At 39.7% G+C, this 13697-nt stretch overlaps 1 protein-coding gene across 2 annotated transcripts in view; it reads left to right on the forward strand.

Annotated features, from left to right (window-relative positions):
- UGGT1 (UDP-glucose glycoprotein glucosyltransferase 1) overlaps window positions 1-10871 on the forward strand; it is a 55928-nt gene extending 45057 nt beyond the window's left edge. For both annotated transcript variants that reach the window (XM_063132434.1, XM_063132435.1), the window contains 7 exons: window positions 647-731; window positions 3741-3923; window positions 5031-5191; window positions 5656-5770; window positions 8027-8143; window positions 8750-8918; window positions 9738-10871. In XM_063132434.1, the coding sequence (XP_062988504.1) occupies window positions 647-731; window positions 3741-3923; window positions 5031-5191; window positions 5656-5770; window positions 8027-8143; window positions 8750-8918; window positions 9738-9763 (856 nt within the window). In that variant the 3' untranslated portion in view covers window positions 9764-10871. The remainder of the gene's footprint in view (window positions 1-646; window positions 732-3740; window positions 3924-5030; window positions 5192-5655; window positions 5771-8026; window positions 8144-8749; window positions 8919-9737) is intronic.
- Window positions 10872-13697: the final 2826 nt, after the last annotated feature.

Consider the following 13697-nt stretch of genomic DNA (forward strand, 5'->3'; position numbering starts at 1 on the left):
GACTCTGTGGCTGCAGTCAGACAACACAATAGTCAATGGTGGGGTAATGGCCGCCTTGAGGCCCAGCATTGGGCAAAACGCGGGATACAAATAAATATAATATAATAATAATAATAACAACAACAACAACTTGAGAGTTGTTTGTTTATTTTTATTTATTTATTTACAATATATACCACTCCCCATTCAAAATTTTAAAGTGGTATACAACATAAAATAAAATAAAAACACATTAAAAATAGATTTTTAAAAGAAGTAAAGTGTCTTAAACCTAGGCAGGGTCCAATGGCTTGTTTTCACACAGATTCCCAAAGCTGCAGTGCTAGTGGGGAATTCCTAGAACCTGTCATGCTTTCATTCCCTTCAGTTCTTTCTGCAAGAACAGCTTCAAGCAGCTGACTCTTTCAGTTTGGGTGCAAGAGTCATTTTACCACCTCTCAATGAGTTTTGTGACAGTCAAACTCCTCCAGAGGGAGTGCTTGTTCAGAGGTTACACAAGTATTGATGTATAACAAATACAAATCACATGAAGGAGCGAGATGTAAAAGAATAGCACTGTGTTGTTTGTGCTGCTGGTTTGTCCTAGTTTTTCCAGATACTTAATAGGTTTCACATTTTTTGTTTGTTTGTTTATTGGCCATAACAGCATAATGATGCTATCTGTGCTGAAACACACGCAGACTCCAGTGAAGTTCTGGTTCCTGAAGAACTATTTGTCACCTTCATTTAAGGTTTGTTGCAAGAAGAAAAGTGTTATAGTTTCTTTGCTTAAAGCCTGAAGCACTTTTAAAAAATTCTCTCCTTTCATCCCATATATTTATTGATAGAGCAATTAATATAAACTCATTGGGCTGGGCTACATATTTAAGGAAAGCATTGCAGACATTAGCAAACTTGGAAGAAGAATGCTGCACATCTTTGAGTTCATTATTTGTTACTTTAAAGCATATTTACCTCACTCTTCAACCAAAAGAAGCTTCTGGAATGGCTTATGAAGTTAATAATTAGACAAGCCCTGCTATCAGGTTTGCAATCTAGAAGACAAGGGCACAAAAAGAAAACGGGTTGCGAGAGAGAAGGAAAAAAGGAAACTTGGGCATGAGTTCTTAGTTACAAAGGTCTTATAGCTGGTGTTTCTGGCAGGGATAGACGAAGGACCGCACTGCAGCTGTTCCTTCTTTGGCCAATCTATGGGGCCTAGTTGTTCTCCCCTTTGCCCTGATGTTCTTCCTGGCTGGTAGAATCATAGAATAGCAGAGTTGGAAGGGGCCTACAAGGCCATCTAGTCCAACCCCCTGCTCAATGCAGGAATCCATTTGGAACCAGAAATAGGGGTGCAGGCCCCTCCCCATTTGGCCCATGGTTCTCCACCAATGGATGAGGCCAGAGTATGTTGCCCTTCAGCTCTGCAGTTTCATGGCAACTATCAGTTGGAACTGAGTATTCGGTACATGACTTTGCTTATTCTGAACTTTTCTTTGGTTAAGGTCCCGCTAATGCAGTAGTGTGATAACGTGTATGTTACTGACCAAGCCCAACTCTGTGCTTCAATATATATTGCTTCGTGGACTGATAGTATGAGAAGAGCCCAACAGTGTGATCCTATGCACACTTATTTGAGAGTAAATCCCATTGAATTTAATAGGGCATAAGTCTGAATAGCCATCTATAAGATTGTGCTATAAAGTGGCAACCGCAACAGTAAATGTAAGGCTTACTTTGGCATACTTCATGATTCTCTTCCCCCCCCCCCCTTGATGGATACACAGTGGCTGCTGGAATAGCCTTGGAGAATTTGCCCCAAAGTAGGAAGGCACTTTATTAATTCATGGAGCCTTAGATGTATTATGAATATTTGGTGTTGACAATCTTTAAAGGCCTTTGTTTACACCATTTGGGTAGTGTCAAGCCGTTGAGCAATCTAGTTTCTGTTACAAGCTTGGATATGTAGAAATGATTGGAATATTGCATTGTAAGCATATGCAAGTTTTGCTAATTATGCTCAAAGCTGAATAAAATATGGCAATGAGCATCAGACAATAGTACATTTGCGAGCTGAATCAATATCCAGGCTTTTCAGGTATTTCTGGTTCCAAATGATATCCCTTTATAAATAGTTTTTTTTCCTCATGTAGCTAAAATTTTCTAGGCATTTAACAAAGATATATATATATATATATATATATATATATATATATATATATTATAAAAAACAAACAGGTCCTGTAGGTATATAATCTAATACAAAACAAGGAAGGGAAGAGGAAAACAAGCACATTTGGGTAGCAGTTGATCATGAAGTCAGAGAAGTGTTGTATTGACAATGTAGGATGGCTGCTCAGAGAGTGTCGCTTGGTCCTAGTGAGGCCAGTGGAGATGGGCCTCGCTGCCTCATCTTTCTCTCTGATGCAGCTGAGTGGGATGGCCACTAGGGGAGACCATTTCTGGCAGCAGGAGAGAGTAGCCAAGTGGTAGTTGGTCCTAGCCGAGATGATGGAGGGGGCCTTGCTGCCTCTCCTTTCCTTCTTAATGCAGAGAAAGGATAAAATTTTGACAAGAATGCAGCCTTGCAACAATGATCACTAGAGAAACCATGGCACTAAGGCAGCTTGCATTTAAGGCATGTTTCATTTACTCCCACAAGAGCTTGCTTTGACTATCAATCTGCACAGTTAAGAGGTGTGAGAGATCACATTCCATCTCTTAATTTCTCTGAACTGGGCCACAGGAAGGAAATAGACTTGCTGTTGTCCACATCTTTGTAGTTTCATTCTGTTGTAGCATTAAAAAATTAGAACACTTGCACAGAGACATCAGGGGAGAACAGACACATTAACAAGGCTGTACATAACTTATTTGTTGTTAAAATAATATCTTTACTTTCATGCATCTTTCCCAATTACAATAAATTCCCTGAGTTGAAGGTAGGGGTTTCCTAACATATTTCAAAGCAGGGATGATAAAAGAGAAATGAGGGTGATGGGGAACGGCTACATTCACAGTAACCTGGAAATCAAGTACTATGGTGACCATAAATTTAATTCTGGAAATCAGCTGGAAAAGCTTCTAATATATTCCAATATAGGAAAAATACATTAAAAAAGACTTGTCTGGCAGCTCAGGGAGGCAGAGTATGCCTCTTTCAAAATGGCATCCACCTACATCTTGTACTAAGATGCAGCATAAGTGCTCGTGTATTGGTTGGAAGGGGCTGCTAGAAATGTTCACAAACTGCTCACTTACACCATTCCTTTGGTGTAAAACCCCTGTACTGGGCAGTACAAAAGAAACATGATTACTTTTCATTTTATTTCACTTCATTTATTGCTTCTAACCCACTTACCCTTCCCAAAGGAATCCCAAAGCAGATGTGCTTCTTTGAAGCAGGAAGTGAGAAAACGAATCATGACTGGTTACCAAGCTCAGCCAAAATTCGTAGACGCCTGCCATTCAGCTTGTACTTCCACCCTTATCTATGAGAAGTTTTCACAACCATGGCCAGATTCTACACTAAGCAGGATATAACACTTTGAAAGCAGTTTGAAAATGGTATATGGAATGTGTCATGGGCCCCAACAGTCGTCAGTGCATTTCAATACCATTATATAGCTGTAGTGTAGATCCTGCCCATATATCTGGCTTCTTTAAGGATGTTTGGTATTTTGCTTTGCAATAAAGTGCTCTAAATATTGTCTTCATATCAAAAGCTGTTAGGACCAGTAACCATTATTTTGTTCCAGGAATTCATCCCATATATGGCTGAAATGTACAATTTCCAGTATGAGCTAGTCCAGTACAAATGGCCTCGATGGCTTCACCAGCAAACAGAGAAGCAACGCATCATCTGGGGTTACAAAATCCTTTTTCTGGATGTGCTTTTCCCCCTTGGTGTTGATAAATTCATGTTTGTAGATGCTGACCAGGTAAGTGGTCTCAAAAATTACTAGTTCAGTGCTTGTAAACACATGACTTGGTGTGTTATAAATGAAACCGGTCGCCTCCCTCTCTTCTCCTGCCTGAACAGAATTGCTGGCATGTGCAGGAGAGTTTTGAGGAAAGAGGGAGATTGTTTTAGGAAACTTGCAGCCTGGGAGCAAACCATCAAATGTTCTCTGCCCCTATTTATTTAATTAATTTCATACATTTCATTTATTTACTGTATTTTTAAACTGCCCAATAACTGAAGTTCTTTGGGCAGTGTATAATACGTTAAAAACATACAGTACTAACATTAAAACAAAAAATAAAAACAGTAAGAATAAAACCAAGATAAAACCAGCAGCAAAGAATAGAAACATTACATCATCATAAAACCATATTAAAACCTGCAGCAGAATAGAGTATTAAAAGAATTAAATCCAGCTCTTAAAATGCTTCTAGGAGGCAATGCACAGCTAAACTGACTTGAATTCCTTTTTGACAGCAGCAGCTGGTAGGCCAATCCCATATCTCTTCCAACACCTGTTTGTATTCCCTAACAAGAACTGATATGAACTCATTCAGATTATTGCCTGTCAACCAATTGCTCAGGTCAACTTTTATTACACTATTTCCATTATCGGATTGTGAGATACAAAGTGGAGAGAAGCAGCAGCAGGTGCACATGGCTTCTCCTCACTCTTCTGAAGGCAGTTCCAGGGCAAGAGGGAACAGGGCAGTGTGTTTCTGATGTCCCTCCCCCCCCAGATAATATTTGGATGGCAGAAGTGGAGTAGGTGGCAGTGCAACTTCTGGAAGTAGGGAAGGAATGATTCTTTACCACCTCAGGCCTTGTTCAGTTCAGAGGCAGGTCCAGGTTTTGCAAAGCAGGTCTGGCTTGCTCTACCTATAGCCATGGCTTTCGTAGTGGATGGGAGACTAGAGAGTAGGGTTGGGGACTGGGACTCTCCCTCTGTACCCAACTCATCAATCTTGATGGGCCTTTAGCTAGTTGCATACAACGTCATAATTTTGGGAGGTCCCAGTCCCAAGTTCTCATAAGAATACTGAAAATTGAAATTGAAGGTAGTGTATGAACTACTTTTCTTCAGATTGTGCGAACAGACCTGAAGGAGCTAAGAGATCTCAACTTAGATGGGGCACCCTATGGTTACACACCATTCTGTGAAAGCCGCAGAGAGATGGATGGCTACCGATTCTGGAAGTCAGGATACTGGGCAAGTCACTTGGCTGGAAGAAAATACCATATCAGGTAACAAGGTGTTTGTTCTTCCTGATATTGTTTGTTTTAAGCAGTTGAAAACTACATTACTAACTGCTTGCTGCTGGTGCAACTGGTGAAAGTGTGTTGAAATGTGCACGCGTTGTGTTTGCGCGTGAATTGTAGGATGTGCACATTTTTTTCTGAGTTCCATCACAAAATGTAGAATGCCTTTTAAGTGAAGGTAGTTATTTCCTTTGTTTCTTTTTATAAAGTGAACATCTTGTAGCTATAAAACTTCTTTTATCCAAAGACATGTGGGTTTACTTTTCGACAGTAATGAGGAACACATGCACATAGAAGAGATGCGATGCTTTCTGTTTTAGAGTTGTTTTAAAATTTACAAACTTTTGATCTATTTATTCTGGGAGTCTAACCTGAATATATTTTGCATTTTACCTGTTAACATAGCATTCATGTACAGTGGCTCAAACAGCTGCTCTCTGTGTTTTTAGCGCTCTCTACGTTGTGGACCTGAAGAAGTTCAGGAAGATCGCGGCTGGAGATCGGCTCAGAGGGCAGTATCAAGGGTTAAGTCAGGATCCCAACAGTCTCTCCAACCTTGATCAGGTACTTGCTTATTTATTTATTACATTTTTATACCACCTAATAGCCGAAGCTCTCTGGGCGGTTCACAAAAATTAAAACCATAATAAAACAACCAACAGGTTAAAAGCACAAATACAAAATACAGTATAAAAAGCACAACCAGGGTAAAACCACACAGGAAAATTGATATAAGATTAAAATACAGAGTTAAAACAGTAAAATTTAAATTTAAGTTAAAAATAAGTGTTAAAATACTGAGAGAATAATAAGGTCTTCAGCTGGCGACAAAAGGAGTACAGTGTAGGCGCCAGGCGGATCTCTCTGGGGAGCTCATTCCACAACCAGGGTGCCACAGCGGAGAAAGCCCTCCTCCTAGTAGCCACCTGCCTCACTTCCTTTGGCAGGGGCTCACGGAGAAGGGCCCCTGTAGATGATCTTAAGGTCCGGGCAGGTACATATGGGAGGAGGCGTTCCTTCAGATAACCTGGCCCCAAACCGTTTAGGGCTTTAAATGTCAATGCCAGCACTTTGAATCGGGCGGGCCCGGACCTGGACTGGCAGCCAATGAAGTTGTAAAAGGACTGGCGTAATGTGATCTCGCCGGCCAGTCCCTGTTACTAAACGGGCTGCTCTGTTTTGTACCAGCTGAAGCTTCCAGACAGTTTTCAAAGGCAGCCCCACGTATAACGCATTGCAGTAATCCAAGCGAGAGGTTATCAGAGCATGGATAACTGTAGCTAGGCTATCTCTGTCCAGATAAGGGCGTAGTTGGTATATCAACCTAAGCTGATAAAAGGTGCTCTTTGCCACTGAGTTCACCTGTGCCTCAAGTGACGGTTCTGGATCCATGAGCACCCCCAAACTACGGACCCGATCCTTTAGGGAGAGTGCAACCCCGTCCAGGACAGGGCAAACATCACCTCGCCGGACAGATGAACCACCCACTAACAGTACCTCTGTCTTGTCTGGATTGAGTCTCAGTTTGTTAGCCCTCATCCAGTCCATTACCGTGCCCAGGCACTGGTTCAGAACAGCCACTGCCTCACCTGGGTTTGATGAGAAGGAAATTACACTTTAATTACAATAGTCAAATCTTTCTGAGAGTCTGATAACTTATAATCTCCTGTTCATAAAGAGGCTAACATTCTATGAGTCAAAGTATTACTTTTTAGGACAGTTTTGCTTGTGAAAGGCAGATGTCAATTTTTTAAAAAAATAATTTTTAAGGTGTCCGCGGAGTTCAAGCATTAGGAGAGCTCTAGAGTTTGCCTACTGAGGAACACAAAGAGATAAGGGGGGCAGTGGATGGAGGTGATCAGAAAAAAACAAATCGTGAGGGTTGTCTAAGAAAAAGGACATTTTCAGGAAGAAAGCACTACAGTTGCATGAGATCTATGGTTTGTATCCAATCAGTGGCTGTTCGGGAGCCCCCACCAAAAGAAGCAATGGAGGTTGCTACTAAGAAGGGGGCCTTTTCTGTCGTGGCACCCAAGCTGTGGAATGAGTTTCCCAGCGAAGCTTGCCTGGGGCTTTCATTGTGCTCTTTTCAGTGAAGATCTTATTTTCCCAAGCATTTTTATTTGTTCATTTAATTTCTATGCTGCCCAATAGCCGAAGCTCTCTGGGCGTTTCAGAAAAATACACAGATAAAAACAGCATGACCGTTAAGTCTTTCAGTTTCTGTTGTTCTTTAAATCCGTTACTGTATTTTAAATCTTTTCATTGCTGCTAGGTTTCATTTTGTTTTTTATTTTATACTGTAGTTTTAAACTTTTATGTTGTACTTTATCATGTTGTATTTTATGGTTTTAATTATTGTGAACTGCCCAGAGAGCTTTGGCTATTCACTGCTAGAGAAATGCAATAAATACATAAATAGTTTGTGAGTTTGTTAGCTTTTAAATAAAGACAATTTATGGTTGTATATAGTTGCCAGGCTTGAAACAAGAGTAATAGCTACATGTTCTCCATTGCTGGTTTGGTCTGTCTGGGTGTTCCGGTTTTTCCATATTTTCATAACTATAATCTTTCAACCTTGGCTTTTGTTCCTAAACCTCCTATGCACCGAAAGCCACACGGGCAGATCGTAGAACACAATATAATTTCTTGCCATGTACTGTGTTTTTTAAAGTTCTGTATAACAGAAACATTTTGTGCATGGACTAATCTTAGTGTCCATCTGATTGTAGCTCTGTTCAAAAGCCCTGCAAAAGGGTACTAACTTAAATAACTTCGCACTTTTTAAAATAAGTATTAACTATGTGTTTCTTTCAACAGGACTTGCCCAACAACATGATCCATCAGGTACCCATTAAATCACTCCCACAAGAGTGGCTTTGGTGTGAAACATGGTGTGATGATGCTTCAAAGAAGAGAGCAAAAACCATTGATCTGGTAAGGCTCCTTGTGTAGACAGTTCATGCTACAATTAACTAATATTTATTTATTTATTTATTTATTACATTTCTATACCGCCCAATAGCCGGAGCTCTCTGGGCAGTTCACAAAAGCTCTCTGGGCGGTTCACAAATAATAGTGAAATGTGTTCATGTGTTACAATTTATTAAAACAGCAGGGGTACTTTTTTAGCACTTATATTGCTTTTTGTACTCACTCCCCCCCCCCAAAAACAAAGCCTTCATCACTCCAATGAGGAATGACCCGTTTCTGTGTTTCCAGGGGCCATTCTTATGCCAAACATTCGCTTGGGGCCCAGAAGCATATATTGACGCCACTCATAATAAAGCTCCTGCCATCTAGCAGTAAGCGCATTACTAAGTCTGAGGGCAGGGACACATTTCCTTAATTTGTGGGATTTTACAAAGTTTGTTTAATCTGGAAAAAATGTAGCCCTTGATGGTAATAGTGAAATTCAAATAGAGTTGCAGCATAGTTTTCCTATTTGGGACTTGAGTTATATAGACACTCTTCAATAAGTTTTCATCCTGTTTGTATGAACAGCACACATTTGTTGCCATTGACTTCAATGTTACATTGCAGTGCAATAATCCAATGACCAAAGAGCCCAAACTGCAGGCAGCTATGAGGATTGTTCCTGAGTGGCAGGATTACGATCAAGAAATTAAGCAGCTGTACAGTCGTTTCCACGAAGAGAAAGAAACGGGAGCACATTTTACAACAAATGAAACAAAACAGCCGAGTCGAGAAGGTAATTGTTTCCCGCACACAGACTGTTTTGAGATGCAGCTGTTTATCTATTGAGGTTAGGTGTGTATCTTGTGACCGTGCGGTATGGCACCAAAGCTGTTGTCTACCCATTTTCTGAGAAGTGAAATCTCACCTTGGACCATTATAAAGCACAATGGAGAAGATGTCTTATGCTATTATGAGCCATGTAAACATGATCTGAGTGGAAGGAAAATTATAAGAATTTTGTTTATTTTGTTTCTTGATGTTGCTCATGAATTTATCCCATGTTTTATTTACATGCATAAGCTTGAAGTTATTCTTTTGCTTGAGTGCTTGCTGATGTCCAACCATAGCAAATTGCTCATTTGCCATGGGAAGGATCTTCTTCACCCTGGATGGTGGCTGTTTATTTCTTTAAAATATTTCTTGGCCACCTTTCAGGACAAGAGCCCTCCCAAGGCAGCATTCAGCAATAAAACACATAATGAAAACGAATGCAGTATTAAAAACAGCAATGAAAACAGCAACCGCAGTAAACATATCAGGGGAATGTCAGAGTAAAGCATTATGTTTTCAGCCCTTTCTTAAAAGCCTGCAGTGATAGGGCCTGGCAGACCCCCAATGGCAACTTATTCAAGAGGTGGGGTGGCTGTAGTGACCAAAGTAGGGGACAACTCAAGGAGGAATGGTAGTTTGTCCCTCAATTGTTTTGATCTTTAGCATGAGAGTATATTGGCTGCTTTTTTTGTAGAGAGCAATGTGATATTTAAATACCAAATAGTTCTCATATATATATTTATATTGTCATTCATATTTTTCCTTTTCCTCTTTTCTACAGAAATGGCAGCACATGTGGAATTATGATCCATGGTGACAAACCAAGTGGGACTCTTTCATAGACAATTTTTCTATCAAATGCTAGTTTTTTTCTAGTATGTTTGCAAAACTGCTGAGTAAAACTGAAGGGGGCGATGATGCATATTACTTGCGATTGAATTTGATTTCGGCAAATGGAACAGCATCTGGATGGCTGGAATTCATGAAAGTGGCCTTCTTTGCACGTGAAAGAGATGGAGAAGTCCACAGAGGAATATAGAGATTTGGTAAAGATTGAAGTATGCTGAAAAGCAGCAGGTCTCTGCATCGAGCTTTGGGTTGAATTCACCACTGGACATCAAGATTCTATGAGTCACCTTTACCTTTCTCATGAGCCCAGAGAAAAGGTACTACTTAGACAGAGGGTGAAACACTGAGAATACATAGGGACTTTCCTCATTTGAGGTTTTGTGGTAGAGCTAAGTCTTTCAGGTTTGAGCTGGGCTTGGTATCATTCCTTGAACTGACTGACACAGTTGCAGGTGTCAAATAGATTCAGGGTTGTTGTTTTTCCATTGCACCCTCAGTTCTGGTAGGAGAGCCACAATTCTTGTACTTTAAAATGAGATACGTTGTGAATATCACATTTGATAACTCATTGTAAAACAAAATGTCAAATCAATCTGCCCAACTTCAGAAATATACATTTTCAAATAAATGTATATTTTAATGAAGCAAACAATGTGTTTCCACTGCAGACCTAAAATGATATTTTCTCTCAAAGTTATTGAAGACTGCAAAATTAATAGGGCATTAAGACTTTTGTGATTCTGTTGCTTTCATGAATGTACTTCTGTTTATGCAAATTGTGGCATCTTTTGATTATGTAAGTTTCATAACTTTATTTTTCCTCAAACCACAAGAGTGATGTCAGATCAATAAAGCCTTAGCGTTCTTACACCCTTTTCTCCAATTCTCCTCTCTTGGGCCTCTTGCCATTCTTAGTTGCTTCATTTTGATTTTTCTTAATGCTTTTCCTTACAAATGTCACTAACTTCTCTTCTTCTCACACTTTATAAATTCATAAGTTTCTGGCCAAATAAATTCTCAGATGCCAAAAAACATTTTCCTTTAGATAAAAGATGTTTGAAAGATTGATTGACATTGTTATTTCTTCGGTTTTCCATTTCTAATATCTTTTTTTATTTCATATGAAGTAAGCAACTCCAGGACAAAAGAATCATGTTTAGGATAGATTGAAGAATTGCTTGCAACTGTGCAATCTTGTCAAATCACCATAAAAAGTGTGTCTGTAGAATTTTTTATATAAATATGTCCCTACTCAGAAAGATTAACAGCACAGAATGGTGGTGATAGATTCTGCTGCGGAGGTGGGTGGGCAGGAATGACTATTACAAGTTCATATAATTACAGCTATGGACAATAGCCTTTTAAAAGCAGCCTTCTAGATCCTTATTTAAGATATTAACATAGTGAAACTGGGTTAAGTTATAGTGTGCTTCTGCTGCTATTTCAGAATATTTTAAAAGTTGCATGATTTGTTCTGCTACTTACAGAGTAATCCTGCACAATATTGAAGCCTGAAGTGTTGAAATCTGTTTTAAAGCAAAAATAGGACAGTCTTTATGACTGTAAAAGCACATTTTCTTCATTATGAAAGCGAGGTAAATTTTTTGACTTCTCTGGGATGGGAGTTCTCCTCCCTCCTAGACTGGCTCTATCCCATGGCTAGATTGCAAGTTGTTCCAGAGTCGCTTCCACTTCTGTCATAGGATTTTTTTCCCCTCTCAGTACTTGCTCTCTTTTTCCCAGTATCCCAGCGAGACCATGTGAGGGGAAAACCTAAGGATGGGCGCACAGGGGAGGGATCGCTTCCTTTAAAGAGCTATCTAGAAAGCCTCTTCCTCTTCTCATTTCATCTGCAAAAGCTAATATTCCCTAGTCAAGGATGGCCCACAGAAGCCCTTGATTTCTTTTCTGTGGATGCCCTCCAGATAAGAGCATCTACAGAGGTTGCATTTGGACAGAGGGCACTGTGGGGGATTCTAGTTCCTTAAGCTATATGCCCACTTACATTGGGAACTCCATTCTGGGGATTTTACTCTCTTGCTTGTCTCAGTTGTAAAGACTTCCCTTTGGGCTCCTGGGAGAGAACAGCTTTTAAAACTTAGTATAAATTCTTGTTCTTCTGAGAATCTATTTGGTATAAAGTTTGTTTTGGCTGGTCCTCACTTATTAGCAAATGGGTGGCGGGGAAGGAGGATCATGCAGGGATTTTCCTTCTATCCCTTTCCTTGTTGTTTCCTATCTCTGATAGTTGACAAAGACTATATGTTCACATTTGGGGTGTATTTTTCCGGATCTTCCAGTTTTCCGCAGGAGAGGTGGTATGCAGGGGTTCCCCTAGTGAGGAAGATGCCAGGACGAGGTGCTTTCGCAGTTATGGACTGTTTTTCTGGTCTTGCAGAATATCAAAAAATTATGTGGGGTGGGAGGAAATCTAGTTGTATGAAGGGAGGCTTTCAGTTGACCACCAAGAGTTTCTGCTCCCAATTATTAAACAATACCAACAACAAAAAAGCTTCTCCCTTCAAAACTGGGCTGCTGGTAGAAGAAAGCTCAGGATGAAAACCAGGGGTAGACAAGACTGAGCTCAAATCTAGTACTGAAAACAAATTCTTGGGCTGAGCATGTGCTCAAGAGGCACCCTTGTTCCTTAATTCTATGTGTATATCTCCCCCCACACCTCCTGATTTTCACATTGCTTCAGTTGGTGACCTTACAGTTCTAGAGAAAAGCAAAGTAGATCTCACAAGCCTAAAGTCTGCCTGCCCTGGGCTAAGTAATATAGAATGGGCTGTGACACACTGCTGCACCTCATGTTCATGAACAATCTCTTCAACATAGGGCTATTTACCTCAGTTTTATGAAGATAGAAGGAACCACCACACCATACACTCTCTACATCATAGATACTACTGTACCTTACTACCAACTGGGTTTTGGTCAATAGCTGAGTGTACACATCACTAAGCATGCTGTACCGGCTCAGAATTATTAGGTTTGTCAACTTTCAGCGAAGAGAATTTAGCTCATATGCAACTGATTAACTGTGTTGCACATTTTATGGAAACATTAGGAGGGCTGATGGTAAAAGCAGAAAACACATTCACCATCTGAAATATAGAATATGTGATGCAACATGAACATTTGTGGATATCCTAATCATGGTGATATGCCAAAACACTTGTTATGAATAATTCTTTAATTGAAGAAGAAATGTGTAATTTTCTAACTATTGAATGAACTAGGGGCAACATAATTTGAAATTTAAAAAAAATGGGCTGCAGTTTCTTGACATATGTACCACTAATGGAGGATAAAGTATAATATTGTATATTTTTTATAAAAAAAATGGCACTTGGAAAGCTATTTAATAAAGTTGCTGCAGCTTGTGAGACAGCTGTATATGCCTAATAGCTTCATAAAGAGGTTTATTTTGAATTCAACATAAGAATATATCTTATTAGAAACAGGGTCAAGGTATATTGAGCAATCGAGGAACAAGGAGATTGTGAGAAACACAGCCAACCAGAAGGGGAGGGAAAAGGAGAAATTGATAGTCAATCTTTCCAGTAGAGTTTTGAATGACATTGAAATCAAGGTACTAAATAGATTACTTTTCTTTGTACCTACGCTGAAATATGACCCATTACAAACCAGAATTGATGTATTCTCCTTTATTAGAACATTATGACTCCTTTATTAGAACAGTATTTCCTTTTGGATAAACAACTGCTTGCTAATGATTTTTATTCTCTATTTTGTCCCAAATGTGATTTTAATCCTCCAGGATCTATAAGCCCTCATATACAAGAGTTTGAGAACGTGGTTTCGAGGGAACCGGAACAATTTGAGGCACATGAGAGAGCATTTTCAACCACATGTAGTGACATTTTGA

Source organism: Elgaria multicarinata, chromosome 8 (assembly GCF_023053635.1).
Source record: "Elgaria multicarinata webbii isolate HBS135686 ecotype San Diego chromosome 8, rElgMul1.1.pri, whole genome shotgun sequence".
NCBI classification, from domain to species: Eukaryota; Metazoa; Chordata; class Lepidosauria; order Squamata; family Anguidae; genus Elgaria; species Elgaria multicarinata.